Below are 23,785 nucleotides of genomic sequence, written 5' to 3' on the forward strand. Positions count from 1 at the left end.
GAATATATTGGCAAACAAATCAACGGACAAAGGATTAATCTCCAAAATATATACAGCTCATGCAGCTCAATATTAAAAAAACAAACAACCCAATCCAAAAATGGGCAGAAGACCTAAATAGACATTTCTCCAAAGAAGACATAAAGATGGCCAAGAGGCACATGAAAAGATGCTCAACATCACTAATTATTTGAGAAATGCAAATCAAAACTACAATGAGGTATCACCTCACACCAGTTAGAATGGGCATCATCAGAAAATCTACAAACAATAAATGCTAGAGAGGGTGTGGAGAAAAGGGAACCCTCTTGCACGGTTGGTGGGAATGTAAATTGATACTGCCACTATGGAGAACAGTATGGAGGTTCCTTAAAAAACTAAAAGTACAATTACCATATGACCCAGCAATCCCACTACTGGGCATATACCCAGAGAAAACCATAATTCAAAAAGACACATGCACTCCAATGTTCACTGCGGCACTATTTACAATAGCCAGGTCATGGAAGCAACCTAAATGCCCATCAACAGACGAATGAATAAAGAAGATGTGGTACATATATACAATGGAATATTACTCTGCCATAAAAAGGAACAAGATTGGGTCATTTGTGGAGATGTGGATGGACCTAGAGACTGTCATACGGAGTGAAGTTTGTCAGAAAGAGAAAACAACGCATATATTTGGAATCTAGACAAATGGTACAGATGAACTGGTTTGCAAGGCAGAAATAGAGACACAGATGTAGAGAACAAACGTATGGACACTAAGAGGGGAAAGTGGGGGCAGTGGGGCGTGGTGTGTGTGGTGGTGTGATGAATTGGGAGATTGGGATTGACATATATACATTAATATTTATTTTAAAAAATAGCTAATAAGAACCTAAAAAGAACTAATAAGAAAATAAATAAAATAAAATTGAAATTTAAAAAATCATACCTCATGATATATAAAAGGAAAATCCTTTTTATTAATAATAAAATAAATACTTATAAGTAAATACTAATAATAAATTCTAATAAAAAATAATAATGACCAAGTGAGGTTTATTAAAGGAAGGTAAGATTGGTTTAACATCTGAAAATCAATGTAATTCACTATATTAAAAGGAAAAAAATATGATCACTTCAAAAAATGCAAAAAGGCATCTAATAAAATTCCATGCTTATATATGTTAATGATGCAAACTAGGAAAAAATTTATTTCATCAGATAAAAACACCTACAAGAAATTTATAGAAAACATCATACGCAATTGGGGAATTATAGAGATCCTTGTCCTGAAAGTGAGAAGCATGACAAGCACAGCTGCCATCATTACTTCTATTCAGCATTATACTAGATGTCCTAAGTAATGGAATATAGCAAGAAAAAATTTTAAAAGCATAGAATAATTGGAAAAAAGAAACAGAACTCATTATTTGCAGGTGTCATAACTGTGTATGTATATAATCCAAGAGAATTCACAAACTATTAGTATTAGCAAGTGAATATAGTGAGAATATAATGTCAATATACAAAAATCAATTCGATTTTCATACTCCAGCAGAAAACAAACAGAAAAAAATTTTAAAACATTTACAATAACATCAAAATAACAAACATTTGGGAATTAATTTAACAAAAGATATGCAAATCATATACATTGAAAATTATAAACATTGAGAAGAATTTTAAAAGAACTAAACAAAGGTATGAATATACCATATTTATGGATTGGAAGACTTGATATTGGAAAGTCAATTTTCTCCAATTTGACCTACAAATTCAATGCAATTCCAATCAAAATCAGCAGAATTTTATAAAAATTTAGAAGCATATTTCAAAATTGATATGGAAATGGAAGGAGTCAAGAATATCAAAGATAATCTTCAAGAACAAAGCTGAAGTACTTAACACTACCAGACATCAAGACTTATTTTAATGCTACAGTAATTAAGTCACAATGGTATTGGTGCAAACAGGTCAATGAAACAGAACAGAGTGCAGAAATAGACCCACACATATATAGTTTAGGATTTAAGAGAAATGAGGAAGGGATTGTCTTTTCACCTAATGGTTTTGGGTCAATTGCATAGCCATGGGAAAAAGATATTGATCCCACTTCACAACATATACAAGTATCAATTCTAGTTGGATTATAGCTCTTAGTATGAAAGGTAGAAGAGTAAGATTTCCAGACGAAAACATACGAGAATATTTTTGATCCTAAATAAGGCAAAGATTTTTTAGCCAGGATACAAATAGCTTACACATAAAGTTTAAAATTAACAACCTACATCACAACAAAATGAAGAACTTCTGTATGAGGAAACTGATAGCCCTAAATACATTTAATGGAGAACAAAAATTGAAAATAAAATGAATTAAGAATTTAGCTCTAGGGCTTCTCTGGTGGCGCAGTGGTTGAGAGTCCGCCTGCCGATGCAGGGGACACGGGTTCGTGCCCCGGTCCGGGAAGATCCCACATGCCGCAGAGCAGCTAGGCCCGTGAGCCATGGCTGCTGAGCCTGCACATCCGGAGCCTGTGCTCTGCAACGGGAGAGGCCACAACGGTGAGAGGCCCGCGTACCACAAAAAAAAAAAAAAAAAAAAAAAAGAATTTAGCTCTAGAAGTTAAAAACACAATACCAAAATAAAACCATGTAAAGATAAAGGAAACAAAAATTAAAATTTACATAAATAGAATTTTTTAATGAACTCTGAGAGTTACCAAGCCTCGAATCTAGTTCTTAAATGTCTCAGAGACAAATCTTTGGATGGTTTGAACAAAACAAAAATTAGACGAGGAGCCAATGAACAAGTTTAGGAATGAAAGAGACATAGGTACTGTTGAGTCTGTTGTTGTTGTTGTTGTTGTTGTTGTTGTGTTTGTTTTTAGTGATAAAGGAATGCTATGATTACTTTTGAAAAGTTAAGTTTGAAAAATTAGATGAATTAGACACTTTTTGAGAAAATAATAAATTGCAAGATTGACTCAGAAATAGAACTCTAAATAAATCAATAAACATAAGAGGTACTGAAATGTTTTTCTAAGTCTTGTTCATTGCCACCAAAAAGAAATAGAAGGAAGGATGGGAAGAAGGGAGGAAAGGAGGGAGGGATGGAGGAAAGGAGGGAGGGAGGGAGGGAGGGAAAGAAAAGGCATTAAGCCCAGATGTTTTACAGAAAGAAATAATCCTTATTGTTGCAGATGCATTTACTTGCTTACCAATATCCATTTCCCTTTCCCTTTCTGCCAGAGGCTTAATTTTGCTCCAAGGTTCCTCCCTCCCACAGGTGTCTCAGATAACTCTCTTTGCAACTTTCAAATATACAAGAGTATTGTTAACTTTAGTCACTAAAATATACATTACATCCCCAGAACTTATTTATCTTGTAACTAGAAATCTGTACCTTTTGACTCCCTTCACCCATTTCACCTGCCCCACCCTCTTCCTGCCTCTGGCAACCACCAATCTGTTCTCTGTACCTGTGAGTTTCGATTATTTTTAGATTCCACATGTAAGTGAAATCATACAGTATTTGTCTTTCTCTGACTTATTTCACTTAGCATAATTTCCTCATAGGCCCACCCATATTGCTGTCTTTTTGATAATAGCCATGCTAACAGGTGTGAGGTGATAACTCATTGTGGTTTTGATTTGCATTTCCCTGATGATTAGTGATGTTGGGCACATTTTCATGTACTTGTTGGCCATTTGTATGTCTTTGGAAAACTGTCTATTCAGGTCCTCTGTCCTTTTTTTTTTTTTGGTAATAACACAATTCTGAAAAAAAAATCAATCACTCCATATATTTTCCTCAAGCTACACACTACTCGTCGCTTAAATTTATAATACTGATGAAACTTCATTCAATTCTAGTTCTCCACATTGTCATTTTAAAAGACAATGCAATTGTTTAGAGGTCTATTAATATTATAATATCTTTAAATGTTATTAAAACATGATGCAGTATTATCATTCTTCCTTGGAAAAAGTCCCTGTTACTACCACTGAGAATATCTGACTATTGTAAGAGAATTTTAATCCGAACTCCAGGAAGGAGTCATATTTGGATATTTGTTCTTCAATTCCAAGAACGCTGGCATTATATCATATTATTTTAGAGAGCAAAATAGGCAAAAAGGGAGATAAAGGATTCTTTCTTCAAAGTAAATAAAAACTACAAATTAAATAATAATGTCCCTTCCTCCAATCCTAAAAACTTTAGAAAAATGAAGTTATTAAATCTACAGGGAACTTTTTCTCCCCCAAGATTTTGTTTTTGCTTTTGTGTTTTGCGACCGGGCAGTAGAATCAGGACAAGTGCTCATACTCTATGAAGACGATCGCAAAGATGCAGCTTCTTTCTTTATAACTGCTCTGATCTTCTTCACAAGCCCCCTCCTGACTAGGGAGGGAGGGGAAAACAGCTTAAATGGAGTTCAATCCTAGGAGGTCAGTCTGGTTCACTCATTTGAAGAGTTCTCTTTAGGTATCGCTGTTTCTGGTGGGGAAGCATCCAGGCTTTCTGCTGTGCCCTCATCCAGACCAATCTCCTCTATGGTGGTCTTTGATGTAGGACCTCACAAAGGCGGGAAAGGAAAGAGGCCTCGGATCCATGCCTGGAGGTCCTCATCCTGTCCTTGGGCCCACAGCTGTGTCCCTTGTCCCTCTGGCCAGTGGGAGGCCCACAGGGAGTCTCAGTGCCTGTGAATTCAGCTGTGTTCTTCCCCAGCCAGGGTGGGTGGGCTCCTCTGTTGCCCTGCCCAGTCCACATTACTCTTGTGCTCAGTTTCTCCGTGGTGTGGCTGGGACTCCTCCCCAGTCCCTGGCCTAGCTCACAGCCCCTTACCAAGGAGACCAGATGCTTTGTTGTCCAAGCCAGGACGTTTCTGAGGATGAAAGGAGGAGCTTCTAAGAATTAAGTCAGGGCTGCAGGTGGAAACTGGGTCTTTTCTGAACAAACTAGGATGTCTGGTCACTCTACATTTACCCCTCGCTGCAGGGTCATTTTGCCCCCACCATGTCAAGGCTGGCCAGCCAAGAGTACATGGAATTTTCTAGATACCTTCCATGCCACACAGGAGCTGAGGGAGACTCCGGGGAGCTGAACTCAGACGCAACCTATGACTAAACATTTCACGGCACTCATGCCAATTTCATTCGAAGGTAGCTTCCCCCAGTGGTGGATGGAGATGGCCACCCTAGGAGGCATTTCCTCTTGGGTTCTAAATGAAAAGTGAAGCAAATCTCCTCCTCTGCCTTTAGCTTTGAAACCTACTTAATATGCTTCCCTGCTCTGCAGAGTGACTGCTGTCATGATCCATGTCTCATTGCCTTGCTTCCTCCCTCCTGTCCCCAGTTTTCTTCTTTTACCCACAATGCCCTGAGGCAGAGGAAGCTGACTCTCCACATCCTGGCTGGGGTCTCCCTACAGTGGATGCTCCTCCTGAGTGTAGGGCGCTGAGGACACTAAGCCCACAGCTCAGCCTTACTGGGGGTAGAGGCATCCTCTGTATTGCAGAAGAAACACTTTGATTTAGTCCCCCAAACTTGGTCCTTGAAATGTTATGGGAACTAAATCAATTTATAGAAGGCTTATCTCCTTCCATAAGCCTGACATGCAAGACAAAAGTCTAAACTAAAAAAAAGAAGAAAATCCTACCTTAATAATCAAAAGTTGAACATGAATGCTCTTTGCAGTCCTGCTAACAACAGCCCAATCATTAACCACTACTTTCAAACCCCCAGGGTGAATAGGTCCGTTGACAAGGGAGATGGTCAAGTACAGAATGGCAAAAAGGGAAATTAACAAATGTAAATTACATTAACATTTACAAGTGCATACTACTCCTGTTTGGTTAGGAAAATGATTTTATAACAATGGTAAGAAAATGAATTCAAACTCAACTGCCTTACTTGGCCACTTCTAAATAATTTCCAAAATTTATGGAATAGATTTTTCTGTAAAACTCTTTTTTTCATATTTGTGTATATATTACACCAATAATTTAGCTGTGAATTATGGTAACTACTAGAACAGTATCTGAACTGCTTTAACCAAGAAATTTCCCTCAACAGACCACATTACAGTAACTATCATGTAATATTTCAACAGTTTCTACCTTTGTGATTCATGGCAAATGTTTAAAATGAGGTGGAATTCTGATTGGGAGGCACGATGAAATAGGTAAATTTTTTCTTCTGTTAGACACTGTTATGGGCTGAATTGTATCCATCCCCAAAAACATATGTTTAAGTCCTAACTCACAGAACCTCAGAATATGATCTTATCTGGAAATCGGGTCTTTGCAGATCTAGTCAAGTTAAGATGAGGTCATTAAAGTGGGTCCAACACAGTATGACTGGCATGCTTATGTAAAGGGGAAATTTGGGCTCAGAGGTGGACATGCACAGAGGGAAGGTGGTGTGAAGACAAAGGGAGAAAACCTGAGGATCCAAGAGGCTAGGAGAGAGGCACGAAACAAATTGTCCCTCACAGCCCTTACAAGGAACCAGACCTGCCCTCACCTTGATTTTAGAGTTCTAGCCTCCAGCACTGTGAGACATAAACATCTGTTGTTTAAGCCAACCAGTTTATGGTGCTTTGTTACAGTAGCCTCAGGAAACTAACACATGCACAGACTCTAAAAACTGTGTCTTGCTGTGTTTTGAAACACCTGTGAACATATGAATTTAGCTAGTGTCTGCATCACATTGCAAGGCTGAAATCTTCTCTTTGAGAGAGAGGAAAACAGGCAGTTTCAAATCCTCTCGGCCCTGGATAAGTTAGATGTGCTATCATAACTCCCCAGAAAGAAAAGAAAGACTTTGTAGGTAGAAAATATACAAAATATCTGGAGCTGTGTTTGGAGGAAACCAGAGACAGAGGCTTGCCTAGCTGAAAACTAATGGGAAAAGAAATCAGAAAACATTTTCCTACAGAAACACAAAGTATCCAAATGGGAGAAAGAGGAAGATTTCAGACCACGAGGAAGAGAAACTTTTTTTTCCTTGAAGATGGACATGTTTTTTAAAGAGGGGAAAAGTCACCAGCAATAATCAAAATACTTAACCACAGAAACAGATGTCTTTCTCAAAGCCATTTAAGTTTATTTTACTAGATTATTCTCATAAGCATATACTGAAAATTGATATGCACAAGTATCTACTCACAGATATTCAGTAAACTCTCATTGAATGGATAGTGCCTCTTACAGTCCAATCAACAAAGCATACAGCATCAACCACTGGCTCAAGACTCTCTACTGCTCCCTGGTGGCAACAGGCACATATTGCAGAAGCAAAATAATACCTCAGGGGCTCTCATGAAAATAATACCCATGACTCAGTAACACAGTAACAAGAGTCATCCATGAGAAACAGATCATTCAGGAAAATCAGAACGTGTAGTGAGAAACCCATCGGGAAGAAGAAAAAGTGCACTTTTCAAGAATGGTCCAATCATGAAAATATATCTTCTGAAAAAGTAGAAAAAAGAAATTTTGTCTCATTGGTGTAGTGAGTTGCCAGATTTCAGAATCCGCACAATAACCACAAAAGACTCTAACATCCCATGGAAGACTTCATACTTTACTCTCTATGTCAGAATATAGTCGTTTTCAACAGTCCATTTATTAAAAGTCCATGAAATGAGGTCTAATCTAGGAACGGTATAAAAGAGGGTGCCTTTATATCTCAGTGCACCCATGGCTGAGCGAAACTAGCACTCGGGCGCAGAGCTGGTTTTCACATTCTCTCTCAGGTTGAAGCCAGGTCTTCCTTTTTTTAAACTCAGCTGCTCTTGGTTGATTGGAATGGAAAGAGATACAATGAAATACATGGCTGACCATCATCAGGGACCTAACACACACTTTTAACCTCCCACTCAAAGGACAGCAATCCCTTGACTGCATCCTGGGCCAAGCAGAGATGAATGGAAGCAGGGTTCCTTATCTTAGTAACAACACAGGCTGGGTAATACTACAGTGCTCTGAGAAAAAAAAAAAGTAATGAATGGAAAAGGATATTTCCTAGAAACCCACAATATTTGGACAAGCTTATAAGGCAGGGAAAACCATCAGAGTCATTCTTGCTTCATCAGAGTGTCTCTGATTTTGCCAATTTCTCTTCCACCGAGCACACCATGTTCATGAAAGAAAATGGCTGTAGGCACAAAAATGAATTTCTATTTATGCATGAGTCCGACAGCTGTGTGTAACACCCTCTTTGATAAGTAAGTAAGTAAATAAATTATATATATATATATTCTTTAAAAAAAAAAACCTTTCCAGTCAAGGGAGATCAAAATCTTTCCAGAAATTGAAGTTAAAGCCTGGATTTCTTTATTAAATCTGAGAAAACTAGAACTCCGAGACAGGAAAATAGAAGGCTGAGTACAACTTCAGACAGTGGCAACATGCTGCTAAAATGCATTCTATTAAGAGGTGAATATATAATTGGGGCAAGAAGGTGTAAAGTAATTTTTAATTACACATGTGATATATGACTGTATTTTTTAAGAACTATTTTAAGTATTAAAATATTGTAAGTAAAACTAAGATCACTCCCCCAAAGCACCAATCCCCTCTAAAATAGCCATTGTTTCCTCAGTGTTTTCAGTTAGGAATGTATCCTCTCAAATTTAAAAAAGTGTATACACACATATTCATATACATACATGTGTACACTTGTAGAAGTCAACAGTTTATGTGTATATGTGTTTTCATGCATGGGATCAATAAACAGTACATTTTCCATGCTAATACTTTCACCAAACAATATCTTAAAATTTTAACTTTTGTGGCTATTTCTCCCATCCCATCACTGTACTAATGTCTCCTACTTGGTCACATATCTCCAAATTGAGAAGAATACAGATCTTCTGAGTAGGAATGAGAAGAGAATTTTTAAAAAAAGGATGTGTGTGTGTGTGTGTGTGTGTGTGTGTGTTTTACCACTTGAGCATCAAATGGGAAAACCCTAAGAGAAGCAAACCAAGCCCAGAATTTATGTATAACAATGGATGAGAGAGAATAGAGGGAAAGAGAGATGACAGTTGGCTTCCCCAAAAGCCTTTCACAAAGCTACTGTCAAAGAATTACATTGGGTTGACACTTCAAGGGTCTGACACAGAAGTCATTCCAACGTCTAGGAATGGCAAGTCATGTCCAGGAATGGCAACTTGCATGTCTACGAACGGCAACTGACACTTACACCTTCAATGTCAGGAACACATTAGGGCCTGGTGTGGACCCTGGCAAATGAGGACGTGTGCCCTAATGAAAAGACTGCTGTTACCCAGCTGCAGCCAATTATCACTATGGCAACATGCAAGCTAGTTGTCAGATCTTCCCATTTTTAAAAAGAAGCAGGTAAAAATACTGGTATTTTAATATTATAATCTCTTGATTTTTTTCAAGGTTGACTATTTAAAACCCAAAGATTCAAAACAACAACTCCACCCAGACCGACCCTTGGCTGGTCACACTGTAGGCAAACAAGAAGTCAGTTTGCAACTCTCATCTAATTCCAAAGGTATTTCTCTGCTGGCACAACCGATGTCTCAATGAAACACTCTTTGACAAATTAATGTGGAACACAGACAGTTCTTTTGAAGGCACCAGGTCTTTTCACAGGTAAAGAAATCCCTGGCAATTAGAGCTCTTTTCTTTCTTCCCTTTCCATCTTGAAGTTTCCAAAAAGGGATAGGACAAAACCATCCACTGAAATGCCCTTTTTTGCACGTATTAGGTATTTATAGTTTTATCAGAAGAATTTCAGATTGTGTCACCTTGGAAATATATTGGCCACTACATTTCATATCCTCTGAGTGAAGGAAGATGCTCCCGATGTACCCAAGAGAGGAAACACAGAGTCGTGGTTACAAGGGAAGAAGAATTCTTGTGAGGGGACCTCGTGACAGGTGTCCGGACAAGGGCTCATTATGAGACATTGCTGAGGAAACAGGAAAGGGGGTTAAGGAAGGGGGCCTCTGTCTTCTCTGCTCACCTTTGCAAGGACAGCAATAGCACAGTCGTGGTTTAAGACATGGAGCATTTAGCCACTGACCATTTTCACTGAAATCCATCTGGAGGTTTAAAACTGAACACAGCAACTAGAGGTTATACATGCAAAAACAATCACTCCCCTATAAAAGTGAAGCTTGTTTCTTAACTCTTGGGGCTGGGGAACAGAAACTACTTTAGAGAGATGAACAGTTTTTCAGAACTGACTGTCAAGGTGAAAATATTAATGACACATGCTCTGTATAAAAACAGTCACTGGCTGCCTACTAAACAAATGTGTTCTTTTTAAAATTCAAGATGTGCGGGGCCCCAGATGCAGGACATTTATGAAGAGGCTCATCCTACCTTGAAAATGAAATCAGCCATCAGAGGTCCTGGAATCTTAAAGGTTTGCCTCTCGGAGCCCCTCTGAAATTCAACTGTTGTGTTTTCTACAACAAAAGTTCCAGGGCTGTTAAAGCTGTGCTCTCCTTTGCTTCCTTGAAGTGTTTTTGATTCAATGACTAAAATTTAAAAATAAAGTTTCAATGAGAGAATATCTTAAAAGCATTTTATTCCAAAAGATATTTTACTACAAGTAATAGCATCTGATATCAACACAATATCAATACATCCACTCAGTTTACAAACATTGACTCAAATTGGTAGAATAAATACATAAGCTTCTTAGTTATCTATAAAAAGAAGCAAACAAGAGTGCTAGGTCCAGTTAGGTCTACCCAACTCTTTGGAGTCATTTCTATAATAAGGGGAAGAAAAAAACATCTCTTTCTTTATATTTTTTCATGATGTAGCTATTACTTAAAATAAAGCGATGTTACTCATTTTCTCACCCATTCAGATAGTAAGCCTAGACTTTTATTTAGACAAAACCACAATAAATTCTAAATTTGCTTAAATTTTTTTTTATTTTGAAGTAATTGTAGATTCACAGGAAGTTGCAAGAATAGTAAAGAGGTCGTGTGTACCTTCATCCAGTTTTACCCAATGGAATGGTTACATCTTACCCAACTATAATACAATATCAAAACCAAGAAATGGACATTGGTACAATGTGTGCATAGAGTCCTATGCCATTTTGTCACACGTGACCACAACCAAAATACAGAACTATTCCATCACCACAAATATCTCTCTTATGTGTCACCTCTTCATTCACATTAGCTTTTAAAGGAACAGTAGTGCTTTTAGATCTCTTACAGAACAATGCCAACGGTTTAACCAAAATAACACTTCTACCTTATTTCAGTGATTTCTTTCTTTCCCTTCTCTTTTGTTTTTCTTTCATTTTGTAAATGTCACCATTCTTAGTGGACCTGGTCCACCTGCATTTCTGGCTCCAGATCTATTCCTAACTCACTGCCTTGGGTTTTCATTGCCTTATTTCTGAAACGAGGAGTCAGAGCAGACAATCTCCCGGGTCCTCTGATCCTCAGAAACCTACACTTGACTCACTGGTATCCAATGGTTCTTTAACCATCTCGAACAAAGGACACAACAGAACCAGAACTCCATTCCGTCTCAAACTTAAAAAGCTGATAAAAACACAACAAAATTATCTGGATTTTATGAGGCTGCAATCCCCATGTGCTGTGCTTCGGTGGTGTTCCATTGCCGATTCCTCTCTGCCACCGGAGCAGCTGCAGGAATTCAAGCGCCCTGGGCAGATTGCATAACAGGCATTAGGAGACATCCCTGATTATCCCTGACAGGCAGGCTGGGAACTTTTCTGGGAAAAATTCAAAGGCTGGACATGAGCTCCTTGATCTGCAGGAGTCATTAGCAGTCAAAGGATAATGCTGGGTCCTCTCAGGCACACAAACCCCCTACCACTTTGGCCCTGATCTCCATGACGGCAGTAGATTTTTGGGAAGTGTGAGATTAAATTCATTTCCTAGTTCCAATGAAGATACAAAACAGAGTGTTAGAATGTGAATTGTCAGTAAAAATGAGATGGGAAACTGGAGATAGGAAGAGGAATCCACCCTGGATGAATTAGCCCTCTAAAAGTAAAGGAGGGAAAATCATGAGCATTCGGGTAACATTAAAACACAAAATGAAGCTGGACAAAATCCATCCACGCAAAGAAGAAGGCATGTAAAACACTGCTTCTAGACCGAGATTTAGCCTGAAGTGACTTGATGAAATTCAAATAGAGTGCAATGGATTCGATGGCTGTGATTGTTTTACCACTGTGCTAACGTTCTGGTCAAAGCTCTCCAAGTTTCATCCAGCTGCAGAGCTATGGCAGCGGGTGTCAGAATCTGGAAATGCGATCTGGGGGGAAGGGAAGACCAGTGTGACATCCATCTGTTAGTTTGGTTTTGATGTTTTGTTTTCTGACGTTCAGTCTATTCTATTACTTCAAAGGTGTCCAAAATCTTTAGAGGCAAAGATGTGAGAACACAGGAGCAAAACCAGTTTTCAAGTGCATGTGAATTACCCAAACCACTCTTCTCCAATTCTCATATCTTTATATCAATTACTTCAGAAGGCTTCCCACTCTCTGGGTCACAAACCCTGGCTGCATACATAGGAGGTCAAAAGCGGGTGCTCTGACCTCAACTGTGTAACTTGAGTCAGAAGTGGGTGGTCAATAAAGACAAGGGAAGTGATTTGATGAAGCCACCTTTTTATGGTTTATGGATGCAAACGATTCTGATAGTTTGGATTAACAAAGCCCCTGTGATGAATTCACAGTGAGCCAGCAAAGAAACATATTGGAAATCCCCTCATCTTTGTTGCTTAATCTGAAAAATGAAGTTAGTGTTGTGAGAATAAATAAAATCACATACAAAAAAAAAACCAGGATCAGAAATCAAGACTCTCTTAAATCCCCAAACCTTTACAACTCAAGTCTACCATGGTACCTTTAAATATTTTGATCCACACTTGTTATTTTTAAAAGAAATGACTAGAAAAATGATGAATGCTGCTAACTGCTTCTAGTTGAAGGGCTTGCCCTGAGAAGTATCTGTCCAGGCTTCTTTCGAAAGAGACAGGGTCATGCTAATCATCCCAAGAGGTCTCCTTAAATTCTAAGAAGGCCACAAAAGTATTGTTAGGTAAACATGTAATGAGCATTTAGCACAGCTGACTTGGTTATAAATACATCAAACTTATGCTTCGAGTTGTATATTATAGTGTATACATACTTTATTCAGTATTCATTTCCTTTGATTAGTCATTATGTTCAGGGCTCATGTTTATATTAATACATCTCTACATATGGTCGTCAGACCGCACTTAGAGGACCAAAAAAATCCCAATTCTTACAATTGATAATGGAGGTTTTCAGTTTATGGCATCTTGGCTTCTCGAGTTTATTGCTAGTCAAAACACATTTAATGCTGAAGTTTTGCTACAATACAATCTCTTTTGCAGGAACCCTCTTATTGTTTCCATTTTTGAAATTTTAGGGAAATCTGGAGCTGTGTGCTTGATATAGTGCTGAAGCCAAGCTTGCGAAAGGACTAGAAATTCAGTATTTAAATTTAAATTCAGTATTTAAACACCTCTAGGCGATATGCAAGATGGACATTCTGTAATTAAATTCCATTCCACAGCAAAGAGACTTAACAGTAAGCTACTGGGTGTTCTCAGTTCTTAACTATGCAGCCTTTTGGAGGGTGACAGTTAATATGGATCTTAAAAAGAACGATTTATTTACTGAAAAGTGAGCTTAATTTCAGGAATATATCTTTGAATAAAAAATTAAGAAAACAGGGGGCGGGCTTCCCTGGTGGCGCAGTGGTTGAGAGTCCGCCTGCCGATGCAGGGAACACAGGTTTGTGCCCCAGTCCAGGAAGATCCCACATGCCGCGGAGCGGCTGGGCCCGTGAGCCATGGCTGCTGAGCCTGCGCGTCCAGAGCCTGTGCTCCGCAACAGGAGAGGCCACAACAGTGAGAGGCCCGCGTAACGCAAAAAAAAAAAAAAAAAAAAAATTAAGAAAACACTTGTATAAATCAAGAAAATAAAGACGCTTCTATATTTCGGTGTTCAGAAATGGTAACTAAATCCTTTGTAAATGAAGCCAGTTCATTCTATTCACTGGCAGAGAAGGGTAACTTTCAGAAACACTTCTAGAGCCAATTTTGAGATTGTTCAGAAGGAGATATAATCCAAGCAACAGATCTGTCACCTTTGGAGAAATGGCAATATATTTGAGCTCTGTTCTTGGAACCATGCCAGTCTTGAGTATAAAGTTATGTTTAATACGCCAGAACATATATATATGTAAATGAATATTCTACCTCAAAGTACTCATCTTTACCTAAACTGTTTACTGTGTACTTATTCTGTTTTTAGAGCTTATAAAACTCTTTTTAGAGCTGAATGTTAAAGAATTGTCTGTAGTATCACGAGAAAATCAGACCCAGTCACTGCAATTTCTTTTATTTTTTAAAACATCTTTTTGAAATGCCATAAAATTCACCCATTTAAAATGTAGTTTCATGGCTTCAGCATATTCACAGAATTGGGAAACCATCACCACAATCTAAGTTTAGAACATTTTTGCCACCCCCCAAAGAAACCCCATATCCGTTAACAACCCAGACCTGCCACCAACCCAATTCACCCCAGCCCTAGGCAACCACCAATCTACTTTCTGTCTCCTTAGATTTGCTTTTCTCTGGACACTTTATATAAAGACAATCATAAAATATGTGGCCTTTTGTGACTGGCTTCTTTCACTTAGCATAATGTTTTCAAGGATCATGTCTATTGTAGCACGTGTCAGTACTTCATTCTTTGTTAGAGCCAAATAATATTCCACATATGCCCATTTTATTTATCCATTCATCAGTTAATGGACATCTGGGCTGTTTTCACGTTATGGCTATTATGAATTATGCTGCTATGAATGTTCAGCACTTCACAGTTTTGAATCCAGGACGCTATTTTACAATGTGATCACTCAAATGATTCACAAAGTTTGGATCTAAATGATTTTCACCTGTTCTCAAACATCAAGTTTGCATTTACAAGGATGAAGATCTACTCTCATCAAGAGCTGTGGACCTTAAGCCATTTTAAAAAGAAGCCTAAAAAATGTTTTGATGCTTCATTGTAGAGAAAGCCTTGAGTGAACTGACCATTATATGGCTATAAACACTTCAATATTTTAGTTAAATACATCAGTCACATTCTTTTAGTCATAATTCATATAATAAAGTAAGGGTTGAAAAAGACTTCCCAATAATTGTTCACCCTCATTGTCCTAAAGATATTCTCTTGCTTCCCTAATTTAGGTCATAATTTACTAAAGAATTTTTTTCTTTTCCCAAGATTTTTATCTATACCCTTGGTGACCTTAAACATTTTGATATAAACTTTTCTCAAAGGACATTTCTGGTTAGACTATCGGTACTGCAGCCAAAATATACAAACACATATAACACACATGGACAAACACATTTAAAAGCTACCAAAAATGCTTGTGTCCCTGAGAAATTTTTATGATTTGAAAATCTAAGATGGTGGCTCAGAAAAAAAATGGCAAAATATGTCACATTTTAATCCAGTAGACCTTGATTTGTGTGGCTTTAAAACAGTTACAAATAGTGTTTCGTACTTTTTACAGAAAGATAGAGCTGAACACAGTAAGCTTCTTCAAGGCCAGGGTCTCAGTCTTGACAAAAACTCATTTTCCTGGGAAAAAGACTAAGAAAGCCCTGCCTATGGCCACAGGAAATCTTGGGAGAGAAGCAGACAAACTTTGGTATTTCTAGTTCCTTTGGGTCCTAAGAGACCAGAAAAGCTAAGACAGAAAGATGCCATGTGACTTTGGCCAAAGAAACAATACAATTTCAATCCTCTATTGTTTCAGACTCTTAGTATTCTGGGAATCCAGTGTTTACTTTCAGTGCCCCCTAGACCTGAGGTTGTGATATGCTGGCAACGGAGCATGTACTTGTCAGCTATATTCACTGATACAGCTCTGTGTTTTAAATTTCGTTTTGTTATTTTTTATCCTAAACTGTTAAGATCTCCAGAAGACTCTAGACTCCTAGTTTACTCTCCACATAAAAAATAGTTTATTTCACATATAACTTGATTTCCTCTCCCATGAGGAGATTAATTTCCCAGTAGGGCATGAGAACTAAAAAATTCAGGGTCATAGATCATTCCCTAGTGATATAGACTATTTCAGACTGGTAGAAGTTCATCTACCTACCTGTTAACACAAAGAAATATATATATATATTTTGGCTAAATAAATTTTCAGGAAAGAAAAACATGTTAAGATTAAATTCTACTTACAGAGATGTGCAGGTCCTTTCACTGTAATTCTCACACTTCGACTTCCCAAAGGAACAGCAATTACATTTTCTTCCCCTAAGAAAGAACACAAGACAAATGTAATAAAACTTGTGCACTAAAGGGCCATCAAAATAAGCAACTCAAAACTGGGAGCATCTGTAAAGTGTTCTTAACTATATTTCATTTCCATCTTCAGTCAAGAAATCTTTGGAAAGCAGCTACTGTGTATAAGGAATATTAATACTAATCACATAATTTCATTTAAATATATATATATATATATATATATTTTTTTTTTTTTTTTGCGGTAGGCGGGCCTCTCACTGTTGTGGCCTCTCCCCTTGCAGAGCACAGGCTCCGGATGCGCAGGCTCAGCAGCCATGGCTCACGGGCCTAGCCGCTCTGCGGCATGTGGGATCTTCCCAGACCGGGGCACGAACCCGTGTCCCCTGCATCGGCAGGCGGACTCTCAACCACTGCGCCACCAGGGAAGCCCTAAATATATTTTTAAAAAACATTAAAGAAAAGTTTAAATAAATGCACTGGTCTACTTGAGTGAGTCCACAAACTAGGGCCCTCAGGTCATACCCATTCATCTGAGGCTGCTTTTGCCCTACAAAGGCAGAGGTGAGTATTTGTAACAAAGACAATATGGCTCACAAAGCCTAATATATTTACTACCTGGTCCTGCACCAAAAAATTTCAATAATACCTGGCCTAGATAATTACCTAGTGGAAATGCTGGTCCCTGTAGACTTTTCCTTCATGCCGTTACACATTTTGAAATTGATTTTCATTGGCACGTAATAATCTAAGGGCATATGAAATTCTATCCCCCGGTCCCCTATTTGATCATTAAGTGTATTATTAAATGATATTAGTACATTATCAACAATATGAATTACTTCAAGCAGATGTTGTGTTTTGTTTGTTTAACTTACAGAGAAGAATTTGTTTTGAGAGCCTCTGGGGTGAAATTGTTTGATCAAAGGATGTCACTATGTTTGTTGACTTGTTCATAAGTTTTATTAAATAAAAATACCTATTTATTACTGAAAATTAGAAAATGCAAAAAAGCATACGAGACAAAATGAAACTACTTCCAGAGATCATCACTTCTAACACTTTGAGAAATATCCTTTCTGGATTTTCTGTTTGTTTTTAACATACATACATACATACAAAAAAAGCAATGAACACTACTTAAATATACACCATTTGGGGAGGGGTTAAATAAACAATGGTATATCCATATTAAGGAATACTCTACAACTGATAAAAGTTATGATAAGAAGCCACATTTTTTTAACATCTTTATTGGAGTATAATTGCTTTACAGTGGTGTGTTAGTTTCTGCTTTATAACCAAGTGAATCAGCTATATATATACATATATCCCCATATCTCCTCCCTCTTGCATCTCCCTCCCATCCTCCCTATCCCACCCCTCTAGGGGGTCGCAAAGCACCGAGCTGATCTCCCTGTGCTATGCGGCTGCTTCCCACTAGCTATTTATTTTACATTTGGTAGTGTATATATGTCCATGCCACCCTCTCACTTCATCCCAGCTTACCCTTCCCCCTCCCCATGTCCTCAAGTCCATTCTCTAGTCTGCATCTTTATTCCTGTCTTGCCCCTAGGTTCTTCAGAACAATTTTTTTTTTAGATTCCATATATATGTGTTAGCATATAGTATTTTTCTCTTTCTGACTTACTTCACTCTGTATGACAGACTCTACATCCATCCACCTCACTACAAATAACTCAATTTTGTTTCTTTTTATGGCTGAGTAATATTCCATTATATATAGGTGCCACATCTTCTTTATCCATTCATCTGTCGATGGACACTTAGGTTGCTTCCATGTCCTGGCTATTGTAAACAGAGCTTCAGTGAACATTGTGGTGCATGACTCTTTTTGAATTATGGTTTTCTCAGGGTGTATGCCCAGTAGTGGGATTGCTGGGTAATGTGGTAGTTCTATTTTTAGTTTTTTAAGGAACGTCCATACTGTTCTCCATAGTGGCTGTATCAATTTACATTCCTACCAACAGTGCACGAGGGTTCCCTTTTCTCCACACCCTCTCCAGCATTTATTGTTTGTAGATTTTTTTGATGATGGCCATTCTGACTGGTGGAAGCCACATTACTTGATGTGGAAAGACTGCCAACTATATACTGATTAATGAAAAAAGAAAGTTAAAAAACAATTATATGGACAATGATCTCTTGAATATGACTTCAAAAGCATAGGCAACAAATGAAAAAAATAAATAAATTGGACTACATCAAAATTAAACTTTTGCATATCAAAGGGTACTATCAATACAGTGAAAAGGCCACACATGGAATGGGAGAAAATATTTGTAAATCACATATCAGATATGTTCTGGTTAATATCCAGAACATATAAAGAATTCCTACAGGGCTTCCCTGGTGGCGCAGTGGTTGAGAGTCCGCCTGCCAATGCAGGGGACATGGGTTCGTGCCCCGGTCCAGGAAGATCCCACATGCCGCGGAGCAGCTGGGCCCATGAGCCATGGCCGCTGAGCCTGCATGTCTGGAGCCTGTGCTGCACAATGGGAGAGACCACAACAGTGAGAGGCCCACGTACCGCAAAAAAAAAAAAAAAAAAAATTCCTACAACTCAAAAACAATGACAACAGAAAGGAACCCAATTTAAAAATGGGCAAAGGACTTGAATAGACTTTTTTTCCAAAGAGGATATACAAATGCCAATAAGCACATAAAAACATGCTCAACATCACTAATCATTAGGGAAATGCAAATCAAAACCACAAGGAGATACCACTTCACACTCATTAGGCTGGGCATTATTAAAAAAATAAGATAAAATAACAAGTGTTGGTCAGGATGTGAAGAAATTGGAACCCTTGTGAACAGCTGACGGAAATACAAAATAATGGTTCAACCACCATGGGAAAAAGTTCCTCAAAATATTAAATATAAAAGTACTATATGATTCAGCAATTCTACTTCTGAGTATACCCAAAAGAACTGAAAGCAGGAAGTCAGATATTTGTACACCCATATTCATAGCAGCTTTATTCACAACAGCCAAAGGTGGAAGCAACCCAAGTGTGCATCCACAGATGAGTGGAAATCTATCACGTGGTAAATATACACAAGAGAATATTATTCAGCCTTAAAAAGTAAGGCAATTCTGACACATGCTATGTAACATAGATGAACCACAAAGACATTATGCTAAGTGAAATAAGTCAGTCACAAAAGGATAAATACTGTATGATTCCATTTATATGAGGTATGTCAAGTTCATAGAGACAGAAAATAGAATGGTTTTTGCCAGGGGATGGGGTAAGACAGATTATCACAACCTATCTCCAGAACTTCTTTCATTTTGCAAAACTGAAAGCCTGAGCCCACTAAACAATAAGTCTCGGAGGTGGCGGCAGCTGAGACGACAGCGGTGGCGGCAGCGACGGCGGCTCTGGAGGCCGCAGTCCCGGTCCTGGCTTCGGCCCCAGCCCCACCGTGGTGACGCTCGCTGAGCTGCTGGTGCTTCGGGCCGCCCTCCTGGCCACGGCCTCGGGCTACTTCGTCAGCATCGATGCGCATGCCGAGGAGCGCTTCTTCCAGCGGGTCACCTCGGGCACCAAGATGGGCCTCGTCTTCGAGGTGGCTGAGAGCGGCTTCCTGGACGTCGACGTGGAGATTACAGGACCTGATAATAAAGGAATTTATAAAGGAGACCGGGAGTCCAGTGGGAAATACACATTTGCTGCTCACATGGATGGAACATATAAGTTTTGTTTTAGCAATAGGATGTCCACCATGACTCCAAAGATAGTGATGTTCACCACTGAAATTGGGGAGGCCCCCAAACAACAAGACAGAGAAAGAGAAGCTCACCAGAACAAGCTAGAAGAAATGATTAACGAGCTTGCAGTGGCGATGACAGCTGTAAAGCATGAACAGGAATACATGGAAGTTCGGGAGAGAATACACAGAGCAGTCAATGACAACACAAACAGCAGAGTGGTCCTTTGGCCCTTCTTGGAAGCTCTTGTTCTAGTTGCCATGACACTGGGACAGATCTACTATCTGAGGAGATTTTTTGAGGTCCGGAGGGTTGTTTAAAAAGCCTTTTGCTGATGATCCCAAACTCATAATTCACTGTTTACCAAACGTCTTGGTCATAATAATGTCATTAGTTTCTATGTTTTTATTTTCTAAACTGTACATTCACAGCTTCTGTTTCTTTGTGATTATCAGATATTGGGGGAAAACACTTTTTTAGGAAAGTTACAGTGAAATTCGACCTGTGATTGGCATGATTTCATATTTGAATTCTTCCTCCATTATACAGGTCCTTCCAGAACTCAAACACTGTAAGTGGAATATAGGTGCATAGTCCTTATTATATCTTCTTTCCTTTTGTTTTCATAATAAAATGCAGTTTGTTCAGGATAGTACTTTACTGATAGCACTTTACTAAAATGACTGCATTCTTGGGATCCCTTATCCTGCAGTTCAAGTCATTAAAGATTCATTTTGTTGAGGCCTTATGAGAAACAACAATCTGAACCTTGACATTTTCTGTCCAGCCTAATGGCAGAGCTCTGTGACTTAGAGGATGCTACCAGGTTGGTACTTTTATACTTTGTCTATCTGGTTTTTGCTTTAAAGATAAGACTTAAACCAACAACCTTTTTCCCCTTTAAAGTTTTACTTTGAACCTTAGAACTCAATCACCTCCACTTAAAATTGTTGACACAAGCAGCTAATAACCATTTTTTGGTTTCTGCCTAACCTTGTAAGAAGTGTCTATTAAAGCCAATTCTCTGGGTGTTGCAGTGAACGGTGGTTCTTTTTCTTTCCACGCTGGCTTATCCACTTTTTCTACTCTTGGCACGGAGGAGGTATGCATTCACATAATTGGAAAAATCTGGATTTCTGATGCCAAAGGGTTAAAAGCCTCTTGGATTTCTTTGCAGTGATATACAGCCACTATTTTATTTTTGATCAGTGGCATTTTGGCCACTGTTTAATTGGTGTACTGAACATTACTGTCAGTACTAGGGTGTTTGTTTCTGTTTTTCTTGGGTCTTTCTTTTTTGGCACATGTGAATTTTGTTTTGTATAAAACGAAATGACTTTCTCTTGGCCTCTGATGATGGGTTTAAAATTAAAGGAGCATCTAGTTTTGGTGTGGGAATGATCCAGGTTTATGTTGTGACTGATGTATATTAGCTACTTGTACACATTATTTTTGGATCTTTGCAAGGGGAAAACTACAAGTAACGAGTTTTATACAATTAATTTAAATTTGTTACAGGTTTTCATGTTCAGGATAAACAATTTTTCAACCTTGGGTGAAAATACTTGTAACAGTTTAAGGTGACTGGGTTTTACCTTAGGACAACTGTTGCATGCCAATTTGTGTGCATGTGTGTGTGAAAACACTTCAAAATTGAGTTAAAAGATGTAAATTTAAAATTGGTTGTATATCTAATCTGCCCCAGGTCCAGTAAATAAACAATACTTTTAAAAAAAAAAAGCCTCCGTTCTCTTTCACCAAACCATTGACAGTGATTACCTCTGAGGAAAGAAAAGAGTTCTAGGAGTGCGTGAAAGGAAACATAGTTCTACACGTTTTGAATTTTTTATAATGAAAATGTACTGATGAGTTACTTTTAAAATACCGTTTAAAAACTAAAAACACTATTTACAAAAGGAAAAGAGAGAAAAAAGAAAATAAAGAACCAGGGCCCAAATGTTTTGTTGGATGAGTTTTGCAAAACCTCAAAGCAAACAAGTAAGTTGCAGATATAGGAAGAATGAAAGTTTCCCAGTAGTGATACACAGCTAAAATAACTCAGATACCCAGATCAAACACAGAGATCACATAAATAAATATGTGAACTAAATCTTAATTATGACTGTGGATGTAAAAATAATAAATAAAATAACGCAAGTAAATTCCAGAACTCTATCATAAGAATGATAAATCATGACTAAATAGAGCATATTATAAAAATGAATGATTGAGTCAACATTAGGAAAATTATTAATATAATTGATTATATTAACCGATCAAATGAGTTAAACATTATGATCATTTTAATGAATATAAAAAGGTAGCTAACACTAATAAGAACCTGCCATATAAAAAATAAATAAAATTCTAAAATTAAAAAAAAAGTAGCTAACAAAATTCAGCATGCATTACAATGATTCCTTACAAAGCCAGAGATAGAAAAAAACACCCTCAATTTAATAAAGAATCAGAAGCCATGAGCAGACTTAATGGTGAAACATTAGAATTATTTCCACCATAGTCAGGAACAAAACAAAGATTATCATCATCATTTTTTCCCCACATTCTTATCCTTGTCAATGTAATTAGAAAATAAATAACTTAGAGGACTATATATTGTAAATAAAAAAATTTAAAAACCTTATTTGTAAATGATATAACTACTTTAAAATTCAAGAAGAAAAAAACTACTGTAGACCAATATCCCTAATGAATATATTGTAGATGCAACAAGTCTCAATAAAATACTGGCAAACCAAATTCAGCAGCACTTTAAAATGATCATACACCATGATCAAGTGGGCTTTACCCCTGGGGTGCAAGGATGGTTCGACATATACAAATCAACCAATATGATACATCACATTAATAGAATAAAAGAAAAAATCATATTATCATCTCAATAGACAAAGAGAAAGCATTTGACAAAATTCAATCATGATTAAAAACTCTTAACAAATTAGGCATAGAAGGAACATATCTCAAAATAACAAAGGGCATATATATTTGTTATATATGACAAACCCACAGCTAACATCATACTCAATGTGCTTTTTATGTTTTTTCTGTATTTTCCAAATTTTATACAATAAAAAAATGCACTGATTTTTTCTATAATGTTATTTTTTAAATTATTCAGGAAATTTTCCAGTGGCTTCAGATTTTAAGATGGCATCTACAATAACAGAGGGTGACAAGGATCTCCAACTAGAGTCAGAATGACTACAATTCTTAGTAAGCTGAGGCTGACCAAAATGCTAAGGACAGTAACCAAACACATGTACTTCACTGTGTCATTATTTAAGGTAGAAGAGTCAAAAATATTATGTTGATGAATAACACAGAATACAGACAACTTTTTATTTGCTTCTGACTTCTGTCAAGAAATACTTCTATTTAAAAATGATAAAAATAAAGAAACCATAAAATAAACTTTAAATAGGCCCATAGATGTGAAGTCTTCATTTTTCTCTCTTCTGTACTTTCAAAGTTATCTGTAATGAAAAGGGCCTGGAAGCAATGATTCCCCAGGAATAATAAGTATTGCCTATATCTTGGACTCTAAATACTATTCCCCACTGAAAAGAACCAAGGATCCATGAAAATACAGGCAATTCTAGGTCTGGAGAAGGAAAAAAATTCAAAGAGAGCCTAAAACACCTTGTTGTTTTAGAATGCAAGGCAGTGTTTAAAATCCAACAGA

At 37.6% G+C, this 23,785-nt stretch overlaps 2 protein-coding genes across 2 annotated transcripts in view; one reads left to right on the forward strand and one right to left on the reverse strand.

Annotated features, from left to right (window-relative positions):
* Positions 1–23,785, reverse strand: part of ADAMTSL3 (ADAMTS like 3) — a 367,745-nt gene that overhangs the window by 163,352 nt on the left and 180,608 nt on the right. The window contains 2 exon segments of the mRNA XM_081230123.1: positions 10,361–10,518; positions 16,281–16,355. Of these exon segments, the coding sequence (XP_081086249.1) occupies positions 10,361–10,518; positions 16,281–16,355 (233 nt within the window).
* LOC308615076 (transmembrane emp24 domain-containing protein 2-like) lies at positions 19,914–20,538 on the forward strand. The gene has a single exon (XM_081230121.1). The coding sequence runs from the start codon at positions 19,923–19,925 to the stop codon at positions 20,400–20,402; it is 480 nt and encodes a 159-aa protein (XP_081086247.1). The 5' UTR covers positions 19,914–19,922; the 3' UTR covers positions 20,403–20,538.

This window comes from Mesoplodon bidens (assembly GCF_964165515.1).
Source record: "Mesoplodon bidens genome assembly, chromosome: 3".
Taxonomy (NCBI): Eukaryota; Metazoa; Chordata; class Mammalia; order Artiodactyla; family Ziphiidae; genus Mesoplodon; species Mesoplodon bidens.

What these genes read in the sequence shown, in the direction of transcription:
- LOC308615076 (XM_081230121.1), top strand. Translation starts at nt 19,923, where the DNA reads ATGGGCCTCGTCTTCGAGGTGGCTGAGAGCGGCTTCCTGGACGTCGAC.